The 24,456-nt window shown below is 41.7% G+C and overlaps 1 protein-coding gene across 2 annotated transcripts in view; it reads left to right on the forward strand.

The window, feature by feature from the left end:
• PTN (pleiotrophin) overlaps positions 1-24,456 on the forward strand; it is a 131,010-nt gene that overhangs the window by 95,252 nt on the left and 11,302 nt on the right. For both annotated transcript variants that reach the window (XM_086689250.1, XM_086689258.1), the window contains exons 2-4: positions 10,506-10,621; positions 11,491-11,664; positions 14,431-14,592. In XM_086689250.1, coding sequence (XP_086545376.1) covers positions 10,506-10,621; positions 11,491-11,664; positions 14,431-14,592 — 452 coding nt within the window. The remainder of the gene's footprint in view (positions 1-10,505; positions 10,622-11,490; positions 11,665-14,430; positions 14,593-24,456) is intronic.

Here is a 24,456-nt window from a genome sequence, read left to right on the forward strand (position 1 = left end):
GAACTAAAGTCCCTAAAATTTTCTATGATACAACAGCAGCAAACACAGCCAAGAGGAATCATGTCAAGAGTATCTGGATGAACGGTTGAGAGCAGTGTCTGACCCCTGGTGGTAACCTACAGGTTTAGCCACGTTTGTACAACAAGCAACCCTTCCTTTTCTCCCTGATCTTCCCTTGCTTCTCTTCTCCAGAATGAATGACTCTCTGTCTTCCTCTCTCCCAGCTCCCAAGATGTACTCATTTTCTCACCCTCCTTTTGAGGCCCATCTTTGTTGCTTTCTACCCTATACTCTACATTCTAATTACTTTTTGCCACTGAACGTATTACACACATCTTCACACATTTTGCTTGTGTGGTTTCTTCTGCCTGAAGTTCCCTTCTTTCCCTCCTTTCTTAAGAGGCTTCAACTTTATTTTTTTTTTTTTTTTCAAGAAACAGACAAAAATGCCCCAACTCTTCTAACTCATTCTGACTTGCTGAGCAAAATTACCACTTGGGCGTGTGCACTCAGATAACACTGTGTGTGTCATTTTTCCATAATATTTACCGCAGAGAATCTTTGCACTCATTTATCTCTCTTTTCTCCCATTAGAGCTCTTTGAGAGGGAGGCCTGTATCATGTTTGTTTTCCATTTTCCCATGCCCAGCAGAGACCTGGCCCTTAGCAGGTGCTCTACAAATTGGTGAATGGATGTCTAAGGAAAATGTCCTTAAATATCACACTTCTCCAGTAGGTGCCACCACGCCATAAAAATATTTGGGCCTGACGTTTCCCTATATTTGAGGCATGGAGTTAGACAAAAGTAAATGGATGCCCTACTTTATCAACCTAACTGATAGGCACTTAGTTAAAATCAAAGGTGGGATGCTGTTGAATTTATTTCTGTGCTGTGAACCAAGTATACCTGAGGTTATGTCTGCATGTGCTTGGGACACAATCTTTTCAAGGCTTAGTGTTTAAATAAGGCAGCTTAACAAGGCCAAAGTGAAGGGCTGATTTGGTAACAGATTTCATTATAAGCATAATGCCTATTTATGTGAGACTTTAGGAATCTGAGGCCGTGATCAAGCCATTCGAGAATAAATCAATAGGATGGTTTTGGAAGAGTTAGTGAAAATAAGGAAAAGGAACCTATAAGTAAGGAAAAATAAAATTGAAACTACTAAATTCCCCATAGAAACAAATAGCTCGCAAATGTAGAAGACAGAAAAAATGACCATGATTAAGTACATGCATAATGTGGAAAGATAAAATTACAGTGGCATATTTGTCGAACTGACCGTTTGTAACCTTAGAAGAAAACTACCTCTCTAAATACTCAGCATTTCGTAAGCAAGGCGGAGCAAGCTGACTTAAATTAAAAATAATTAAGTCCAAAATCAAGGGTCTTTAGCTCTTTAAAAAAAATGCCTGAATTAAAATGTATTTTAGTTACCCTTGCATCTAGATAACACCCAGCGCTCAGCACGTCTCCCCAGGGATGATTTTCCGTTTCTGTCTGCTTTCCCACTTCCAGTCTTCAATATGATTTTTTTCAAAAATTAACTTCAAGTCAGCATACAGTGTAGTATTGGTTTCAGGCGTAGAATTTAGTGATTCATCACTTACATGTAACACCCAGGGCTCAATCCCAACAAGGGCCCTCCTTAATGCCCATCACCCACTTTCCCCACCCCCATCAACCCTCAGTTTTCTGTATTTAAGAGTTTCTTATGGTTTGTCTCCCTCTCTGTTTTTACCTTATTTTTCCTTCCCTTCCCCTAAGTTCATCTGTTGTGTTTCTCCAATTCCACATATGAGTGAAATCATGTATCTTTCTCTGACTGACTTATTTCAGTTAGCATAATACCGTCTAGTTCCATCCATGATGTTGCAAAAGGCAAGATTTCATTCTTTTTCATCAGCCAGTAGTACTCCATTGTATATGTATACACACACACACACACACACACACACACACATATATACAACACATCTTCTTTATCCATTCATCAGTCGGCGGACATTTGGGTTCTTTCCATAATTTGGCTATTGTCGATAGGCACTGCTATAGACACTGGGGTGCATGTGACCCTTCAAGTCAGCATTTTATATCCTTTGGGTAAATACCCAGTAGTTCAGTTGCTGGGTCATAGGGTGGTTCTATTTGTAATTTTTTTGAGGAACCTCCATACTGTTTTCCACAGTGGCTGCACCAGTTTGCATTCCCACCAACAGTAGAAAAGGGTTCCCTTCTCTCCTCATCCTTACCAATATCTGTTGTTTCCCAAGTTGTTAATTTTAGCCATTCTGGCAGGTGTGAGGTGGTTTCTCATTGTGGTTTCTAATAGGACCTCACAAGGCTCATGGCTTGTATTGTTGGCAGCTTTCTGAAGATGAGAATTTACTTCCTGGCTGGTGTTTGGGAGCCAGTCAACTAGCTAGTGAGGAACCTTAGGAACCCCTGTTGACTTCTTAGTGTCTGCCTTTCAGGACAGTTTTTTATTCTCTACTTGGCTCTGGGCGTTACAATTATAATGTATGTTTTTACTTTGTTTTGTTTTTTTAAGAAAGAAATAACTATAAGAGAGAGTCAGTGGCTAGTAATGGTAACAAAAGAAGAGAAATCAAAGGCCTTAAAAATGATTGGTTACTGGGGCACCTGGGTGGCTCAGTCGGTTAAGCGGCTGACTTCAGCTCAGGTCATGATCTCGCGGTCTGTGAGTTCGAGCCCTGCGTCGGGCTCTGTGCTGCCAGCTCAGAGCCTGAAGCCTGTTTCAGATTCTGTGTCTCCCTCTCTCTGACCCTCCCCCGTTCATGCTCTGTCTCTCTCTGTCTCAAAAATAAATAAACGTTAAAAAAAACGTTAAAATAAACGTTAAAAAAAATAAAAAAAAATGATTGGTTACTAAATATAATGGTGTAGTGGGCACATGTAATTTTTTCAGTTTTATATGCTACAGTTTATAGAGTCGGTAATATGCCGCTATATTCAGGGGGTGCAAATGAGTAGAGTCTACGGAATGGACGTAGCACAGGAAACTCCAACGATAAAGAAGATAATGTTGCCTCAACGAAGTCTTCATTGAAGGTGAAATCCCTTATGCTAAACCTCGGGAGGTGATAAGAGTTTGCCAGGTAGAGAGATTTGGGGAAGAACTTCCATTTGCAATGGGATAGCATGAGCAAAAGATCAGTTGATTGGAACACAATGTTCCTGAGTTCAGAGAGTTATAAGTACTTGTTCCTGGCTAAAGACACGTGGCAGTTTTCACGCATAATCACTAATCTCAAACATGGTGGGACAGACTTTATATCCATGTCTGCAGCTAAAGAAAATAAGTTCCAGAGAAATTAAATGTATTGCTTCATTACCTAGTCCAAGTTGGGATTCAGCCTCAGGTCTGACCTACTGTAAAACTCTTACTTGTTCCTTTGTGTCAAGTTGTAACAGATACAAAAAAAAATTAAGAGGAAACTAGAGCATTTTAAAATTCTAAAAGTCGATCTCCCAGCTACTTTTGATTGTAACAAATGAAAGCAGTAAAGGAATAACACAACCAACCCGAGTCCTTTTTGAACTCATGTGGCTCCAAAAAATAATCAAATAAACACACCTTCACATCACTATCATATTATAAAGGGTATCCAAACTGGTTTCCATTGAATACTTGCTTCAGTTGATTTCTTTTTTCCGTTCTCATTTCTAAATGTTTTTGTGTATGTAGATTTGAATTTGAAGTAGAAAGCCATTTTCTTTTTTTTTTTTTAATGTTTATTTATTTTTGAGACAGAGAGAGACAGAGCGTGAACAGGGAAGGGTCAGAGAGAGAGAAAGACACAGAATCCGAAGCAGGCTCCAGGCTCTGAGCTGTCAGCACAGACCCCGACGGGGGGCTCAAACTCACGGACCGCGAGATCATGACCAGAGCCGAAGTCGGACGTTTAACCGATTGAGCCACCCAGGCGCCCCTAGAAAGCCATTTTCAAGAAGCCTACACATCCTTGTAAACGTTAATAGGAGTCAGAGGTGAAAGGGCTACATGGTTTGAGTCAAAATGGGTTTCCTACTATATTACCAAGTCAGAACACATGAGCAAAGAACACTATGGGATATCATGTTTAAATTAAATAATCAGTGGTCATTATTTTTCTTGGGAAAGGTAAATATTCCTTAAAGCTATGATTTGGGGGGCACCTGGTTGGCTCAGTCAGTTAAGCATCCGACGTCAGCTCAGGTCAGGGTCTCGTGGTTCGTGAGTTCAAGCCCCGTGTGGGGCTCTGTGATGACAGCTCAGAGCCTGGAGCCTACTTCACATTCTGTCTCTCTTTCTCTCCCTCTCCCCTGCTGATGCCCTGTCTCTCTCAAGAATAAATAAATAAATTTTTAAAAATTAAAAAAAAACCCTATGATTTGGTTTTATTTTTTAATTGAGACTAGATATTAATACAGATTATAAGATGGTAAGATTTCAGGTTTGACTGGGCTGATGACTAGCAAGTCAATAGGAGGGAGAAATTGTTGGTTGTTGGTCAGACCTTAAGCAGATCCAGAGATTGTAGCAGAGTGGAGAGAACGAGGTCGACTGGGAGGAGTGGATGGCTAATTATTGAATTCCAGAAGAATTATAAAAGCTTGGAGACGAAAAGAAGACAATTCCACATCAGAAGACAAGAAGGGATAGTCAAAGTGCTATGGAGGGGGCCATGAGGCAAAATATTTATCAATAAGAGATACAATATTCCTCTGGTTCTTTTTCAGTCATATGGAAGAAGCCATCTGTAACCACCCTGCCTCTTCAACTTACTGTTTGTCCCGTCACCTTTTCACTTTGTTCATAAAATTGACTGTGTCAGAAATTATCTCATTTATGAATTTATTTACTTAGCTGTTTATTTGTTATTCTATGACTTTGCCCACTAAATGTAAGCACCACACGGTCAGCACTCTAGTTCATGTTGATTCCTTGTCCCCCCCCCCTTCCCCGCCCCACAGGGAACACTTTATGCTACAAAGGATGCAACTCTTATATACACAGTTTGTGAATAATTGAGTACATTAATACACCATTTGTGACATTTCAAATATTAATATTAACATTAGTCAATATTTATAAAGTACTTAAAACAGGTCCTTGCATATAGTACAATGAGTGTTTGTTATCTAAGTGAATATCTTCCTGACTAATATGAACTAACCAATCTCCCTGAAACTAAATTAAAATCCCTTCTGATAAATAAGACATTGAATTTTATATTCAGATCATCGGGACCACGATTAATAGTTAATGCTCCTTAGCAGAATTCCTGACTCTAAGTGGTTTTGTTTGATTTTAGGGAACTTATGGGAAATTAAGTCTTTGGCCTTAACTGAATCCCTGTCTTTGTTTATACCCAAGAAAGAGAAATGCAAAATAGTTGTCTTTCCCTTATACTTCGTGACGTATTGTAGTTCTTTTTTTTTAATGTTTATTTATTTATTTTGAGAAAGAGAAAGAGCGTACACATGGCAGAGAGAGAGGGAGAGAGAATCCCAGGAGGCTTGGTGCTGCAAAGCCTGACGCGGGGCTTGATTCACAGACGATGAGATGATGACCCGAGCCAAAATCATAGAGCCAGATGCTTACGTGAGCCACCCAGGCACCTCGCTCAACATTTTGTCGTTCTTGTCAGAACGTATTGAGCTATAATTGGCTGTTTGACACTGTAAACTTTGTTGGAGCGCAGGCTTCGTGAGAACGAGCGAAAGTTTCTCAATGGTCATTGTTATATACTGAGAATACAGCACAATGGCTGGCGTAAGGTAGGTGTCCCAAAATGTTTAATGAAATACTGTGCTAACGGGGAGAGGAAGGAGGTATACTTTTAGAATCCATCTGAATCCTCACATCAAGACAGATCGGCCAGCTTGATAGCTACCCAAACCACAACCTATGGACAAGGTTGAAATGCCTGGTTCTTGTAAAAAGTGAAAAGCAAGAAAAGGAAAAAGGGGCTGGAGGAGAATCCTATATAATGAAAGCAATTTAAAAGACATCAGTTTTTAAAAGTAGACGTGTCTAAGGAAGCTCGCTTGAATAAAACCCTCAAGAAGTGCAAAGACGGAATTACTGTATGTTAGCGTTGGTACAGAGCCGTCGTGGGGATGGGGAACATGGTAGAAAGCCTTTGAGTATGAGTGGAAAATTAATTTATCTTATAATTCACTAAGTTGTATACTTTGTGTAGTTGTCTGTATCTTCTGTTTTATTTTACAATAAAAAGGTCAAAAAATCACCATGTCACAGGAGCTTAGGCAAATAGATCACAAAATGTCTAGAAAGGTCTAGTGATACATAATATATGCTGCAGAAGCATTACAAATCATCCACTGATTACTCTCGTACGTATGACGCTGCTCTAGATTCTGGCTGTTGTCTCCAGCCTGATTTCTTCAGTAAATCTCAGATACCCTGGCTTAGACAGAGGACTGAGAAATCTGTTTAGCATGAATATTAATTCCTCTGTTGGATGCCATGTTTTGGTGATATTTTTCACCAGCAAACTGTTTACTGTGTGGCTCCTGTGGGTTGGGGCCCTGGCCTAGGTGTTTGAAACAAAAAGAGGGGGTTGGAATGATTCCTCTGCACAAACGGCATATAAAGTACAGTTACAAAGTGAGATTCCCCCACCCCCCTATTTCATACACGTTAAATTTCATTGACATGTTCCTTACTTCTCAACATGGAACCTCTGGACTTCCACAAACTTCAAAAAAAAAAAATATTTCACGGGGCATAAGTGTCTTTGAATGTATTTTAACCTAAGAAGTCAAAAGGTAGAATGAATTTGTGCCCTGATAATGCTGAACAAGTCTTTAGTTGACATTAATCAAATCGTATCGGTCTCTTTTTTTTTTGTTTCTTTCTTTTTTTTTTTTTTTTTTTTTTGGTCTTTTGCTTTTGAATAATATTAGATAGTTTAAAGTGTGATACCTGTTATTTCTCAATAAAAAGAAATACGGTTTTGCAATGTATACAAATAGGGAATCAGTGTGTTGTACATCTAAAACTAATATAATGCTATATGTCCATAATCCCTCAGTTGAAAAAGTTACAAGTATTTCCTTGTAGTAAGTAATAAGAGTGGAGGGGTGAATTAACTTTACTGAGCAACTAATAAGCCATTTCTTAATGTTGTAGGGTTAGCTCTATGTCTACATCTTGCATTTTCATGGCAAGCCTCTCAAGTAGTTGCTATGTTGTTCCAATGGTTGGGATTTGCCCGAGAACATTCCCAAAATTAGGTGGTGGAGCTGAAGTGTGAGCCAGAGCTTCTGTCTCCAGGTCCCACGTTAGTCCTTCCAACCAGGTCACTAAGGGGCAGATTCCAGCATCCTTGTCTTGTGTTTACACCAGACGTCGATAGCCTTTTAAAATTCTAGATCCTATTAAAATGCTAACAGAGGAGGAGCCCTCTTTTTCATTCTCATCAGCTCTTTCTCTAGGGAAGAGCTGAGGATTTAATAAACTAACACCTTTCCTTTGAGTTGGTTTCTTTAACTTTCATTTCCTTTCATCTCTGAGCTTTAGATGTATTAGTGATTGAGATTAACTCAACAATAATTTCCAGACCTCACCATCCCTCTATGGCAGTCTTTCACTTTACCGTTAAACCCTATGAAATTAAATCTGTCTGGGTAAGTCCAACGAAAGATGGCAGTAAGAGGAGGTGAAAACAAGGAAAAGATTCAAAAGAACGGCTGATTTAGCAGGCTGCCGCCTTCCATTGTTTTATTTCCCCCAGAGCAAAAAAAAAAAAAAAAAAAAAAAAAAGCTATGATCAATGCCCTTGCCTCTGCCCAGCTAGCACCCTGCTGGAGAGCAGACAGGGTTAAACATATACAGGGAGAACTTTTGCCTTTAGTTGATGCTAAGGACAAATAAACCATCAGCCGTGCAAATACCACAAGCAGGGGAACTGTTAGCCATACATGTACTAATTACTCAAGTACTGACTACAGCAGCAGGCGGCAGCATGCTAATTGGGTATTGTTTGGGATCACTTGAATTTGGGGATCACTTTAATCCTTTTCTAAACCCCCTTACTCTCTTAAATAATCTTTACTCATTTTCTCTGGCCAGAAAAAATCTAAGCTATCAAGATATAGGCTCAGGCAGCATAGTAAGCAAAACAGGAGGAGGAGGGGAAGTGAGAAGAAGAAAGATATTTTCCAACCCAAACCTAGTGCTGATCACATTTCCTATACACAGGTCATTTCCTGTACACATGGACTTGTGTGCATTTTTCCTTCGTGCACCTAAGAAAGCTGAGATTCGCCATTTACCCGTTTCTTAAGATTCTGAATGGTCCTGAATTAATATCAGAAGCAGAGAGGGTACATTTCCATTTTAAGTCTCCAGCTCTCATCCGGTTCCTAACTCTCCTTCCTTCCTTCCTCTCAGCCCATACAACGGGTGAGCCAACTAAGACCCCTGGTGACTCAAAACAATCTTACAGTTAGGAAATTCTGGTCTGTGTGGGACTTTTGCCCTTGAAATTAAGTGATTTAACCTGCTGAAGAGAAAGCTTTTTGAAAATAAATATAAAAGTAAGAATTTAGCAGTGTAAAACTAGGAATGCCAAGGTTACAATTAGCCAGTATCAGCACCTTTCTATTAATAACTGTCTGCCTGTGTTAGTCATGGAAGGAAGCATCCTTTCTATTTCTGCCAGCTGGCCATGGTTCTTCAGGGGGTTCCTAAGGCTCCTGTCCTCTCTTCCTGCTGTATGTATGACAAGGCTGTACAACGATCAGCCCATTGTGTGGCCAGAAAGCTCACTCACGAGCTGTGCTTTCTCAGTGGGATTTCTGAATTTTCAAATGACTCTAATTCACAATCTAAATGCTTCAGGTATCTGTAGATCATCATTGAACATAAAGGCAAATTCTAACTTGGAAGGAAATACATCAAAAGTTCTGAAGGTAAAAGTTAATTTACCCTCTAAGAAAACTCCAATGAAATCTCTCTGCGTCCAAAGTGGCGAAGTCACTGTGAGCAGGTTCTTGCACAGCCTTCGGAGAAAACAACAGAAGACCTCCACTTTGATTCACTTTGCACCTAACAACTTTACGTGATATTCAAATATATGATAATGTATAGCAGCATGGATGCACAGGGCGGTCAACTCCAGGAAGCCTTGCCAGCCAGTAAGTCTAGACTGGCTCTTCAAATCATTCGTGCCCAACGGAAGGCACAGGAAAAGTCTCAGAATCAATAGGAACGTTTCTGAGTGACCAGCAGTGAGGTATAGTTATACAAATTTAGCATTAGGAGGATGAACAAAGCATCTAGGATTAGATTTTAGTAAGTGATGAGGATGGCGAGTAGCTAATTAGGAGTTAAGAGTCAGTGAAAGGACCAAATGATCAAACTGTTCATTTTAATTGGTAAATGAAATACACTTCATTCATATGATAGAGTCCCAAGTCATCGATTGAAAAAGAAATACTAATAAAGGGTAGCATTCCAATATCACAGAAAGGGAGACAGATTCACTGACAAGGATATCATCTCACAGATGATTTTGAATGAGAAATTGCAGAACAGAACGATCTCAATCCTGTGTGTGTGTGTGTGTGTGTATAGGTTTTATTGTTCACACTCAAAGAAATGTAAAAATCACTCTTCTAGAAAAACAAAATGCTCAGAGCTAATAACCATGGGTGACCATGTTGACAATTGGCTGTCACAAGTGACTTCAAGTTCCAGGGGAGCCTTTCTAATGTTGTTCTGAGATTTTTGATTCATACCAAATGTGGAGAATTTCAAATTACAACCAGTGTAATCTCTTCATTAAATCCTAGAATTTAGATGACTTTTCGATTTTATGTGAGCTTGCAAGTGTGTTTGAAATGAACCAAAGTATGCTGGCTCTACCTCTGTCTTGTGATGCACTCTTTGGTAGACCAATGAATAATGGAACAGCGATGATGAAATAATCATGGGAAACTAAAAAATAAGATATTGCTCATTATGACACATACCCATCTAAAGATAAAGGCAAACCATATACTGGCACAGATAATCCATTAATTGTGTCCATTCAAATTACCCATGTGGACTATAACACCGTGGTTGTTTCTAGGAATCCTGCGTAGTTATGAAGAAGACTATAGTTACTGGCATTACCATATGTCACCATCAGCGAGATTAACTGCGGCAGTCTAGTCAAAAACATGCCATGAAAATTCTTTGGCTTCCGTAATTCTCGAGTCGTGCTTAGCAAATGATTGGGTGTGAAGTTCTTACGTGGAGAAGTGTTGTTCTTTTTGTCAGTGGATACCTGACTAATTGCAGAAGAACACTTCGTTGACTGACGGAGGGAAAAGATAGAATTTTGCCCAAGAGCAATGATGCAAATCTCCCTAAAATCTAACATCCTAGAAATGGAAAATGGAGCCCTGCAGTAAGGAGTTCCACAAGCCTTTGTCTCTGCCTTAGGTTGACACCACCTTCTTCTGTGTCTCTGTTTATTCCTAGAATGCAGTCCCAACAGTACCTGCAGCAGCGTCGAAAATTTGCAGCTGCCTTCCTGGCATTCATTTTCATTCTGGCAGCCGTGGACACGGCTGAAGCGGGGAAGAAAGAGAAACCAGGTAAGCAGTAGGGTTACGAGGGCAAGACTGTTTATGGATTAACATCCATCTGATCCAACTTCCTGGTTTTTGTCCTCCCTCCCTCCCTCCCTTCCTTCTTTCCAAGTATTTAGAAGAACCTAAGGGACACCCCCACCCCCATCGATCTCCCCTCCATCAGTCCTAAAATATAGATGACGATTATTAACATAATGATCATATTAGTAGCTACTCTGTACGGAACACTGACCAGCAGGTAGGTGTTTTATTTCTGTTGCCTCTCTCCCTCAAAAAGAGTCCTGCAAGGAATTTTTGTTGTATGTTATCTTAATAAAGGGGGAAACTGAAGCTCAGAGCAATATAGCACCTTTTCTATGTCACTTCCAGTGTCAAAAATAGCAGGCTGTAGGGCTGGGAGTCTGTTTAGGTCTGTGATCCACCTCATTCATCTTACATTATTCCATCTCTACGACAGAGAAAGGAACATTGACTTGCCTTACAAGTCATTGACTAGCCTTACAAATGGCTAATCTGACAGCCATTACTTCTAACAGAATGTTTACTGATTTTTTCGTTTTGCTGTTTTTGACCATCCTTTACAGAAGTGTTTGCTTCTAAAAGGAGCTGTCATCAAATCACTTGTACAGTCCCTAGCACATGGTAAGAGTTCAGTTAACATTCTGTCTCCTTCAGTTTTCCTTGTCCCTTCTCTGGATCATTCGTTGAGCCAATCATCTGGCTAAGATGTATCAAGTTGCCAGTATTTACTGGACAGCGAAGAAGGAGGTAGAAAGCACAGACCTCACAACCTCACGCCCTGGAATGAGCTTTGTTAGAGGAATCAGGGTTTTCCAGGTGTTGACTGTTCTTCCTTCCTTCCTTCCTTCCAGAAAAAAAAGTGAAGAAGTCTGACTGTGGAGAATGGCAGTGGAGTGTGTGCGTGCCCACCAGCGGGGACTGTGGGCTGGGCACCCGAGAGGGCACCCGGACTGGAGCTGAGTGTAAGCAAACCATGAAGACCCAGAGATGTAAGATCCCCTGCAACTGGAAAAAGCAATTTGGAGGTAAGTCCCACTCCTGTTGTCCTGTTGATTAAATCGTATGCTCTGCGATAATGCTTGCATTTTTTCCCTCAGATATTTTTTGGGTTTTTTTTTGAGGTTGACTGCTATCTATCTATCTATCTATCTATCTATCTATCTATCTATTTTGAGTAGCACTTCCCACCTCCATCACCTGTGACAACTAAAAATGTCTCAGGTATTGCCAGATGACCCTTGGGGTCAAAACACTCCCAGATCGAGAACCACTGCTGTACCAGTCAGGACGTAAACTGTATACCCTTGACCCCTCCTAAGGGTGCATCGATCTCTCTTCTTTCCTCTTCTTCTTGGATTTCTCATTCCTTTTTCCTTCCTTCCCCCTTCTCTTGTTTATTCTCCTCCTTCTCCAGACCAGTTTCTGTGACTTTCAGGCCTCCTCTCCGTTTCCATCTTTCCCCGCCATCCACCGTGATTAATAGACTGACTTCTCAGTTCCAGCAAGACTGTTTATAGCCACTTTTCACAGACTTTTCTCTCATTGACTATTGCCATGCTCCTGCTGGCCTCATCTGCCTATTTGGGAAGGAGTCCTTCAATACTTCCAACCTTTTTTTGTTTGTTTGTTTTAGACATCATGAACAGGGGAGAGGGGTAGGAGGGAGAGAGGAGAGAGGACAGAGAGAGAGAGAGAGAGAGAGAGAGAGAGACTGAGACTTAAGCAGGCCCCAAGCTCAGCATGGTGCTAAAGCAGGGCTCAATCCCACGACCCTGAGATCATGACCTGAGCCAAAATCAAGAGTCGGATGCTCAACTGACTGAGCCACCCAGGCACCCCAACACTTCCAACTTTTAAACCCACTATTGAACATCCAGATGACCTGTTTCTTCCACATTCCAGACTTTCTGTCTCTCTTGGCCATGGTAGTTCACAATGCCCCAAATGTTCTTACTCTTTGCGAAAATGTATTCTGACCTGTAAGTCAGTGAAGAAGGACAATGGGTATACTCACTGTATTTTTTTTCTTTCTTTATAACCTTTGGGGTACTTTTTATGAATGGTGGTAACTTCTATAAGGGCACTGTGAAATTCAGATACATTTGGTCTTACATATACATGGGTCCCCTAAAGACCCTACGGAAAGTTTTTAAAAGTATGTCTTCGGGGCGCCTGGGTGGCGCAGTCGGTTAAGCGTCCGACTTCAGCCAGGTCACGATCTCGCGGTCCGTGAGTTCGAGCCCCGCGTCGGGCTCTGGGCTGATGGCTCGGAGCCTGGAGCCTGTTTCCGATTCTGTGTCTCCCTCTCTCTCTGCCCCTCCCCCGTTCATGCTCTGTCTCTCTCTGTCCCAAAAATAAATAAACGTTGAAAAAAAAAAAAAATTAAAAAAAAAAAAAAAAGTATGTCTTCAAGAACGTATACCTAGACTTTATAAAGAACTCTCAAAACTAAGAATCCAATTAGAAGGTGGGTAAAAGATAGGGACAAACATTTTGCCATAGGCAAAATACAGGTGACAAATAAACAACTGAAAAAAGCGTCGAACTTCTTTTCCGTTAGGGAAAAGGAAGTGAAAACCAGTGAGATGTCACTGTATACTGCGCATCCATCAGAATAACTAAAATTACAAACAACACCAAAGGCTAGAGAGGATGTAGGGAAACTAGATCACTCATACTTTGCCGATGGAAATGTAAAACGGTATAGCCACATTAAAAAAAAAAAAAAAAAAAAAAAAAAAAAAAAGAGGATGGCAGTCTTGTTATAAGACCAAACATCTGTTTACCATACAATGTAGGCTTCACTTTTGGCCATTTACCCTAGAAGAATGAAAACTTCCATTGCTATAAAACTCTGTACGCGGATAGTAAAGAGCAGTTTTATTTATGACAGCTAAAACCTGGAAACAACCCAGATTTCCTTCAACGGGTGAGTGCTGAAACCGTAATACATTCCCATCCCACCATGGGATACTACCCGGCAATAAAGAGAAACTCACTGTTGAAACACACAACTTGGATGGACACCCAGGAAATTATGCTGCATGAAAAAAGCCAATCTCAAAAGGTTACCTACTGTATGATTCTATTTACATAACATGTTTGTTTGTTTGTTTAGAGTGAGAGGCAGGGCAGAGGGGAGGAGGGGGAAAGAGGAAATTTTAAGCGGGCTCCATGCTCAGTGCAGAGTCTGACAGGAGGCTCGATCCTACAACCCTGGGAACATGACCTGAGCTGAAATCAAGTCGGACGCTCAACCAACTGAGCCACCCAGGTGCCCCTACGTAACGTTCTTAACATGACAAAATTATAGAGATGGAGAATGGATGAGTGATTGCCAGGGGTTAAGGAGATCTAGAAGGGAGGAAGATGCCTAGGCTAAGGCTAGGAAAGGATTCACCCGAAGGACTCCTGTGTTGGAGCTCTTTTGTGTGTTAATGGTATTGATATTCACTCATATCTGCACATGTGGCCAAGTCGCAGGGAACTAAATGTGTGCACACATGCATATACACAAATGAGTGCACGTGAAATTGGCAGGGCCTGAATAACTTTCGTGGAATGTATCCCTGTTCATTTCCTGGTTGCGCTAGCGGGCTCTGGTTATATAAGATCATCACAATTGAGGGAAATTGGCTGAAGGATCTAGGGATCTTTCTATATTACTTCTTGCAACTTCATGTGAATCTACAGTCCTCTCACTGCAGAAAGTGAAAAACAAAAGTGTGCCTACTTCTCTGGCACTCCTAGAGGAGCTCAAAGATTTCTGTTTGGTCCTACCCTGCCTTTAGCGGAGTGCAAATACCAGTTCCAGGCCTGGGGAGAATGTGACCTGAATACCGCCTTGAAGACCAGGACCGGAAGTCTGAAGCGAGCCCTCCACAATGCCGACTGTCAGAAGACAGTCACTATCTCCAAGCCCTGTGGCAAGCTGACTAAGCCCAAACCTCAAGGTAGGTCCCCGTCGTCATGCCCTACTTGTCATAGGCACACACTGATAGACTCCGGCAGGATCCTCAGATGTGGAAACTCCGATTTTCGGAAGGGGGATCTTAGGCGAATTACCTTCACAGAGAGATTGAAAACACGCTGTATATGGAGTGTCACGCCAGTGCTTTTCGGCAGGCAGCTGAGTTCAAATTGGAGTCCTTTGCACAGAAGGGGAGTGGGGGCTGGGATGGGAACAGGCTCCCAGCACAAATCAACAACTTAGCAGAATGGGCCAATTAAGACAGTTGTCATATGGTGACTATATATTCCAAGCCCTAAACTGGGGCTGCCTCCTGACAAGTATGAACACATTTATGAAGATCATGAAGCAGAAAATTTAAAATCAGATCTCTCCTAGATTATGCAACATACAGAGTTTTCATGAAGTCAGCTACTTTATTTTACATTTTTCCTTTCTCCGCTGCATAAGTTGATAGGTCCTATATTTCTTATCCTTCGTTCAGAGCCTTTATTTTTTTTTTTTTAGTTGGATGTTTACCACCTTACATTTATCATGGAATTTTTAAATTATGTAGAACCGTCTTCCTGTTCGCTCCCAGAAAGTTACACTCTGCTCCAATGCCGGGGAAAGTAAACCAAAACAAATATCCCAGGCGTGGTTTCGTACAAATAGAATCCCAGCTGAGGGGGGACAAGGAGGTGTTAAACTCTCATTTCACTATGGGCTGAGCTATGCCCCTCCCCCGTCAATTCAAATGTTCACGTTCTAACCCTCAGTACCCCAGAATGTGACTGTGTTAGGAGACCAGGCCTTTAAAGAGGTAAAGTTAAATGGAGATGTATGAGTGGGCCCCAGCCCAGTCTGGCATACAGAGAAAGGAGATTAGGACACAGACACATATAGAGGGAAAACCATACAAAGACACAGGGAAGAGATGGCCATCTACGAGCCAACGAGACACGTCTCGGAATAAATGAACACTGCTGACAGTCGATCTCCGACCTCTGGCCTGTAGAACTCTGAGAAAATAAATTTCTCTTGTCGAAGCCACCCACTCAGTGGTACGAGGCATGGCAGCCTTCACAAATAAACACAGCATGTCTCAGGGAACTCTCAACTGTCTCCTTGGCCTCTGCCCGTATTTGAGCTCTAAATGGACCTGCAGATACACACTGGTCAGATTAAATGCAAGGAGACACTCAGAAAAATGAACACAAAACCCTCATAAATGAAAATAGAAGAAAAAATGCCTCCAGAAGTCAGGATTGACTAGCTAGCTGCGAATAGGCAGAAAGGACTCATGTTATAGGCCTTTGGTCTCTGATGGAGTTGTCCATGGACATGGTTACCCACAACTGCGGGGTGGCTGGAATCTAGGATTCAGGATGCCCCCTTTCCAGGTCATGGGAATCTGCTGGTCATGGTGAAAGGCATGATGTGGGGCTGGAGTCAGTGTCCGAGTGTGGGTGCCAGCTTTGTAAGTGTTACTTGTCTGGAGACAACTACACAGATCTGATGAAAATTGGTGGCCATATCTATCCAGTGAGACATTTCCAAAACCAGGAGAACTCAGAGATACAGTTTTCAAATTAATTTTTTTGTAAGCCAGTCAGAGAGGGGCGCCTAGGTGGCTCAGGCGCTTAAGTGTCCAACTTCCGCTCAGGTCATGATCTCACAGTTCATGAGTTGGAGCCCCGCACCGGGCTCTGTGCTGACAGCTCAGAGCCTGGAGCCTGCTTCAGATTCTGTGTCTCCCTCTCTCTCTTTCTGCCCTCCCCTGTTCGTTCTCTTTCCCTCTCTCTCTCTCAAAAATAAGTAAGCATTAAAAAAAAAAAAAGCCAGAGAACCCAAATACTCAGCATAAATAGACAGTGGGAAGGAAAAGGAATTAAAGAAGCCTCCATGCTATACCACAGTGGTTCTCCATCTGGCCTGAGCATTAGAATTTTCTGTGAGAACTTATAAAAATCCCAGTGCCCAGGCATAACCCAGACCAGCCAGATCAGCATCGCTACCTTTGAAAATTAAGATGTTCCTAAAAAGATTTCATTATCAGCCACAATCTAGAAATACTGCGCTAATATGAAGTTCATAGAGACCACACATAGGCATGTACACAATCTGTTCTTGTTTTTTCCTCTGGGTGAGAGAAACTTCAGTTTAATAAATAGGGGAAGAAAAAATGAGAGAAGGATTAGGTGGTAGGTGGTGGGGGGGGGGGTGTGCTGGGTAGATATGGAAAATGTTGAAAAGTTTGGAATAAATTGGACAAAGTGGGGACATGATTCAGAAAGACCCTTCAGGATATTTGGTAATTCACTAGGTGAGGACTTCTTTTGGCTGATGGATAGTTGACTTTTTACATTTTTACATTTTCTCATCCAGTGATACGTAATGAAGGTTAAAAGTTTGGCTCAGGCTTTCACTTTGAAAACTGGCGGTAAAAATATTTCAAGTTGGTAAACATTTAATTTGTTGACATATCAAAAATTAAGGTATATGATTAATTGAAAATGGGATTAGCCTGAGTGAGTTATATATTTCACAGTACTATGTAAAGCCCAACACTGATGTGCAAAGGTGACTCGCAAATGGAAGAACACACGTTCTAGAGCATGATTTCTTCTTCCTATAATTTTAATTCCAGTTCAGTTAATATACCATGTCCTGTTAGTTTCGGGTGTACCGTATAGTGATTCAACACTTCGATACATTACCCAATGCTAATGTAATCGCACTCCTTAATCCCCATCGCCTGTGTCACCTTCCCCACACCCCCCCCCCCACCCCCACCTTCCTCTCTGGTAACCACCAGTTTGTTGCCTACATTTCAGAGTGGTTTTTGGTTTGTCTCTTTTGTTTCTTTGCTTGTTTTCTTTCTTAAAGTCCACATATAAGTGAAATCACATGGCATTTGTCTTTTCTCTGACTTCTTTTGCTTAGCATAATGCTCTCTGGCTCCATCTTGCAAATAGCAAGATTCCATTCTTTTTTTATGGCTGAAAAATAATCCGCTGTATATATTCACCACCTCTTTTTTTTATCTACTCATCAATCGACGGACATTGGTTTGCTTCCATATCTTGGCTATTGTAGATAATGCTACTATATACACGTAGGGGTGCGTATATCCCTTTAAACCAGTGTTTTTGTACTCTGGGTAAATACCTAGTAGTGTAATTATTGGATCAAAGGGTAATTGTATTTGTAAGTTTTTGAGGAATCTCCATATTGTTTTCCACAGTGGCTGCACCAGTTTGCATTCCCACCAAGAGTGCAAAAGGGTTCCTTCTTCACGTCCTCGCCAACACTTGTTATTTCTTGTGTTTTTGATTTTAGCCATTCTGACAGGTGTGAGGTGATGAGGACTCATTGTGGTTTTGATTTGCACTTCCCCGAAGATGAGTGGTGTTGAGCATTTTTCATGTGTCTGTTGGCCATTTGTATGTCTTCTTTGGAGACATGTCTGTTCATGGGTTCTGTCCATTTTTAATTGGATTATTTGTTTGTTGGGTGTTGAATTGTGTAAGTTCCTTTTTGGATACTAACCTTTTATTGGATATGTCATTGACAAATATCTTCTGCCATTCAGTGGGTTGTCTTTTAGTCTTGTTGACTGTTTCCTTTACTGTGCAAAAGCTTTTCATTTTGATGTCGTCCCAGTAGTGTATTTTTGCTTTTGTGTCCCTTGCCTCCGGAGACGTATCTAGAAAAATGTTGTTACGGCTGATGTCAGGGAAATGACTGGGCTCTCTAGAACATTATTTCTATAACTGTTCTGGTACACATCTACCAGAGTATAACTTTCAGGAGGACAGGGACCTGACCGGTTTTGTTCTCTACTGTATCCCTTTTGCCTAGAACAAGGAGTAGGACATAGTAGGTGCTGATTAAATATGTGTATAACAGATAAATGTTAGAAGCAAAAAAAAAGGTTTCACACATTAAACTTACAAATGTGGAAGCTGCAGTAAAGAAGTTATTTACGTAATATTTTCATTAAGTTATACAATTATAAATTATGTCCTTCCTTTCTTGAGGAAAGAATAACCCATCAGGGCTTCCTGCTATTTTAGCTCAGGACATGAACAGGAAAGAGGGAGATAGCGAACCCACTCGTTTTGAGTCAGGCACTGTGATAGGCACTTCTCATTTCAGCTTCCAAGCAGTTCTGTGCAGTGCATTGTATTTATCCTACTTTAGATCTGAGAACGCACACGCCCAGAGAGGTTAAGCCACTTGCCTCACGTTTCATAGCTTCTAAGTGGTGATTCAAATTTAAAGTCAGACTGACCCCAAAGACCCAGTGCCTTTTCAACTGCACCATGCTTCCCCTGGGTATTATACATTCATGAAACTTTGGTCATGTTAGATAAATCCCACTGTCTAGGATCATTACCTTGTCTGTCATCTGATGTAACCCTGATGGAATAAGTGAGGACAGAAAACATCAGTGATTCTTCTGAATCCACTCTGTTTAGGAATAGAATCAGCTCCATGTTTCCTTCTTTTCTGACTCCATTTTCCTCCTTTGTAGCCTGGTCACTGAACTCATAGCCAGAAAGTACTTTTTTCCCACCACTGTCTTTCTCATCAAACACATCATCGGGTTCTGGTCTTTTGTCTGCTTTTTCTTCCCCATTGTTTTTTAAACATTTATTTATTTTTTGAGGGACAGAGACAGAGTACGAGCAGAGGAGGGGCTCCAGGCTCTGAACTGTCGGCACAGAGCCCGATGCCAGGCTTGAACCCATGAACCATGAGATCATGACCTGAGCCAAAGTCAGATGCTTAACTGACTAAGCCACCCAGGAGCCCCTGTCTGCTTTTTTAAAAAAATCTGTTTGTTTCATAAAACTTGTTGGTTTGATTTCTGTCCTCTTCTGTTTTGGAAAATGGTAGTGGCTTGATATGCAAACTGCGTGACTTTCAGTGTGGAAAACATGTTCTTTAAATTTCAGAATGGAACATAAAGGTATTGGTAAGGCTGTGATTACCAGGCATTAAACTGAGGAAACTGGAGGGTATTGTTGTGACTTGATTCCTAACAAGGCCAAAAATTTAGAAGACTTGCTGGGGAGAGAGGCCCTTAGCATCAAGAAGTGGTACCTTGAACTCTAGGAAATTACTAAATATCCCACTTGGTTTGGTTAAAAATTGCCTTAGAATTCACCACACTCCAGTCTATTGGATAGAAGTGGTTCTTCCTTTTGCTATGTCGGTATCATACAAACTCCACACTCTGGCCTTGGGACAATTTCAGTGATACTAGATATGAAGTTAGAAACTCTTATCAAAAGATTCTCTTGTGTTGGAACCCCACTTAATCCGAGGAGAGGTTTTAGTCCTCCACTTCTGTATTTTATACCCAGAAGGAGAGAGAATATCGATATTCTTATGTAGATGTAAGAATTGAAAGGTGCATGACTAGAATATAGCTATCTTGGGGATGGGGACAGGACTGCTCTGGGGAGGTCACTGAGTGAAAGATTATAACTGGAATCTTCTGAATTGCTGTCAGAATCGGCCAGGGATAAATTGGCGAGCAATTGTGTTGGGCACTTGAGATTTTAATTTCTTAGGAAGAGAGGTTGAGAGTATTAATTACAATTACTAATTCAAGAAACCCTGTATCTGTGAGGGTTTTTAGCTGCAGCGAGATCTCTACTGTAGCTAGTTAAGCAGAAAGGGGGTTATTCAAGGGTATTATATAGCTCACTAGAATTTCCAGAAGGGCCAGAAGATTTGAGTTGGATCCAATAATATTACAGCAGAAGGCAACAGAACTAAGAGAAATGTCTAATCATGCCAAACGTGACTGATGTAGCAGAAGCCCTGCTGCTAAAATTACCCACAGTTCAGCACACGTGCTAAGAACTGAACACTGGAAACACCATACCTTTGCCCTCAAAACTAGTTACGTCTGCTCCTTTCTTGCCCAAGTATCCAATCTCCCCAAATTTGGCCCCTTTTTTTCTGGTTGCTGACCGCTACCTCTAAGACTCAAAACGTGCCTGCTTGATGGAAACTGGGCCACATAAAAAAATCCTCCTGCAAGGGACTCTGGGAAATATGTCTTTAACTTTCAAAACTCTGCCTATAAGTGTGAGAAGAGCAGCTGAAGGGGTTCTTGAGTTGGTATTGAGTGAGCAGTTGGCCAGGGAGTGTGCGGGAACGTTGGAATGTGTTGAAGTATGCGACCAAACTGAACCTAACCCTTACTCGTATTGATGACATTTCTTGGAGAAGTTGCTAAGAGTATCCTCTATTGGTAGAGTTATCCCACTGTAAAGAGAGTTGGGTCTCTCCTTGTTGGAACCACCAGGAGGTGTTTTTTGTCAAGTCATTACACTCTTTTCAGTTTGAACAAAATCTGCGGGGATGACTGAGCTGTGGACAAGTAATAAAAAAGTAGGAACCATGGCCAGTCTGTGCTGACAGTGCTGCTTACCTGATCAGAGCAGAGAAGCCTTCAGAGGGCAAATAACCTGTCTCTAAACCACAGTGTTTCTCAGTAGTCCCCTTGGAGAACGGGCTTACTATAGAATTAGAAGATGGCCACCTGTGAGAGAGCTGTGGCCCTATGGGCAGACCTGTCTGTGTGAGCAGGTGCCGCCCAGTGGAGTAGGCTTCTGGTGGTTATCACTGGAATGCAGAGTCTAAGCTGAGGCTGAGTAGGGGCTTGTGCAGAAGGCTTTCATACAAGCTGAGATTTTCCTAGGGACTGCTGCATCTGATGTGGCCTAGTGATTATCTTGGAACATTCTAGAATCTTGACCTGTTGAAATGGAAATTATTAGCTGTTACTATTTAAACAAGACACGTGAATAAAGGATATTGTGGGGTACCTGGGTGACTCAGCTAAGCGTCTGTCAGTTTGGGTCATGATTTCATGGTTCGTGGGATTGAGCCCAATGTTGGGATCCAAGCCCTGCTTGGGATTCTCTGTCTCTCAAAAAAAATGGGGGTATTGTGAACCCTTTTTTTTTTTTATTGATAGGCCAGATGACATTTGTGTCCGCCTCCAAGTTTGCCTGGCAGAAGGGTACTGTGGGACAGGCAGAGGTGGGAGCACATGAGCGGGTGTCTGTGCTACAGGTTGGTCAGGGAACAATGTCAGTCCTCCTGCTGTCCTGTCCACCAGTTCATGCTCTGCTGTTACCAGATCCTCCTTAAATTCCCCTGCTCATGAGAACCCCAGTTCCTTTTTTTTTCTTCCTAGCTATTTCTAAAAGTTTTGCCATCTCGCTCCTCTTTTTTTGGACAGTTGCCTGGCTCTCTCTTAGGTCTGACAATTTGTCTTTAAAGATCAAAAGAACGGCAACTGTTTAAGTGCAAGACTCAGCTGTGTGCAGGGCATAGCACTTGGCAGACGATTGAAAGGGGCTCAGTAAAGGGATATTCCCAGCGTTCTCAGCTCCCCCAATGCTAAATAGATTTTTCTGTTACTGAAACTCCCAACAATTCTTTCTGGATTCTGGGCTCCGACATCCCTTAGCAATGAACATGCCCACACTCTGTGGATGAGTTTAGCTCGGCTGAGAGACTCTGTGCTATGTTAAGAGAGCTGAAAGGGAGTCTGGGACCCGCTCCCTTCTTCCTGAGACCCTGACAGGGCTCGTGGTTGCTGCCCTTGCATTTTTCCAGAAAGAGAAGCCTGGGGAACTTTGCAGGGATTTTGTTCTTCTGGATCAGAGGGAAACACTCTGATGTGGTTAGGTCTTAAGGTTTGATTTCTTCTTTATTCTGCTGTGGAAGAGTCTGTCAACATCTGTATTTCCCATTCATGATACTGTCATTGAAGGTAGAAAGTCTAATTCTGCCCCTTTCTTATTAGAAGAACAGTTTTGTCTTCTGTAAATGAGAGTCTACAATGAATACCTCAGTTAATGACAGGAAGATGTGAAAATGCTGAATAAATGTGCAGTGATTTTAAGACTGTTTCCTTCCTTCCAAATGAAATTCTTGAGGTGGGTGTTTCCCTCACTACCTTTCTGGGCAAAAGAACTATGGTGATAACAGCAGTAGTAATTATAATTAATATTTTTGGGGAGACTAATATGTTTTGAATACATGTTAGTACATTGCATATACCTTGTGTCATTGAATAATCACAGAAACTCTGTGAAATAGTCACTATCGTCATTCCTAATATTACATATGAGGAAACTGAGCACAGAGACGTTAGATGCTTAGCATGAGGTTGTACAGCCAATAAGCGGAGGGGCCAGGCTTAAAAACAAGGCAGTCCTGCCTCTAGACCTCCAGCATTATGCGCAACAACCCCTTTTCCTGTATCTCCTCCATACAGGTACCTCGGTTCCTTATCTAAGAAGGAATGAATTTCAGACCCAGTGCTAAAATCCCTCTTTTATCATAGCTTTCCATCAGCAACAGAATCAGATCCTGGGTCTTTCGCAGGACATCTTGCGCAGGCATCATCTGGCTTCCTTCTTGCCTGATCCCTGCTCCAGACATTGCCCATAATATCCACCCAAGTCACTCCACACCCTGGAGATGGATGGCTGAATGGCCCATGCATTCTTACATATCCACCTCTCTGCGCTTGTAGTTTGAGAAACCTGAAACCTCCTCTCCTTCTGTATTTCATACATTTCATTCTGTAAAATCTGGTGTGTTCATTTGGCAAGTATTTATTGAGTGGGTACTATGTGCTCGAGTTTGCACCAGGGATAAGCTACTGACCTATGTGGACCCATAGTGTGGTGGGAAAAGCAGAAGGATAAATCCTAAGGTACTGCCGAGAGTGACAGATGTTATGAAAGAGAGAAGCATACGGTCCTCTGGCATTATTTCCTCTTATTCATTTATTTATAAGAGCTATGAAGAGCCTGCAATGGAGCAGGCCATACGTCAGGTGCTGGTGATATTAATCAAGTTTCCTCCTCTCCTATTATTAGGTTCCAGTGGTGGTGGAGGGTAGGCAATAGTGACAAAAACAATTTAGAACTAAAATAATGACTACATATTGGAGTAAACGGTCTTAAAAACTAAAGAACCAAGTGGTAGAGCAGCTGGGGTCTGGCGGGGGGACTAAGTAAGGTAGAGAAACCAGGGAAAGCTTCTTGGAGAGGTAAGTTTTTGAACTTGGTCTTGAATACAGAGCAGGAGCTAGCCATGCTAGTTTCTAGATAAAACAAGGGCAAGTGCAAAGTCCCTGGGGCCAAAAAGAGCTTGTTTTATTCAAGGACTAGAAGAGAGATCAGTGTGAACATTTGCTAGACTTCCCTTCCCAAGCATTAGGTTGTTGCCTGCCTGCAGGACTGGCTCCTCGGGTAAGACACCGTTCCTCTGTAGTGAGTGAGTCTTTGCCTCTCTCGATGCTGAACCTCTTGAGGGCAGGAGCCACATCTCATTCACCTTTTAAGGTGCCACGTCTCATAGTTCCTAGTCTATGAGAGGAATTCAGTGAATAGTGCTGATTTGAAGGAATGAATCAAGGCTGCATTGTCCTGGTCTGGCTCACATCATTTATTCACTCCCTTCAAGTGTAGAGAAATCACTGTCGAGGCACAGTTCACGCACCTGGAAGAGGAGTCATGTAGATGGTTTACTCCCTTCCTTATGGAAGGAATTTTCATCTTTATTGCTGGAACAGGTGGGAGAACTAGGAACTATAAATATTTGCAGGGTGTATTTCACACTGTGGGTCTGGTTTCATCTCCCTTGGTAAACTCCACGCACAGAGCCTCATTAGTTGTGCACACACAAAACAGCTATATAATAATTAGTATTAAGGAAGGGTGAATAATAGAACAGTGTTGACACAAATTAGTTACTGGGTTGAGGGACCTTTTTTTTTTTTTACACCCCTGAAGCTTTTTTTTTTACATTTCTCTCTTCT

This window comes from Puma concolor, chromosome A2 (assembly GCF_028749965.1).
Source record: "Puma concolor isolate L17-30 chromosome A2, mPumCon1.1.hap2, whole genome shotgun sequence".
NCBI classification, from domain to species: Eukaryota; Metazoa; Chordata; class Mammalia; order Carnivora; family Felidae; genus Puma; species Puma concolor.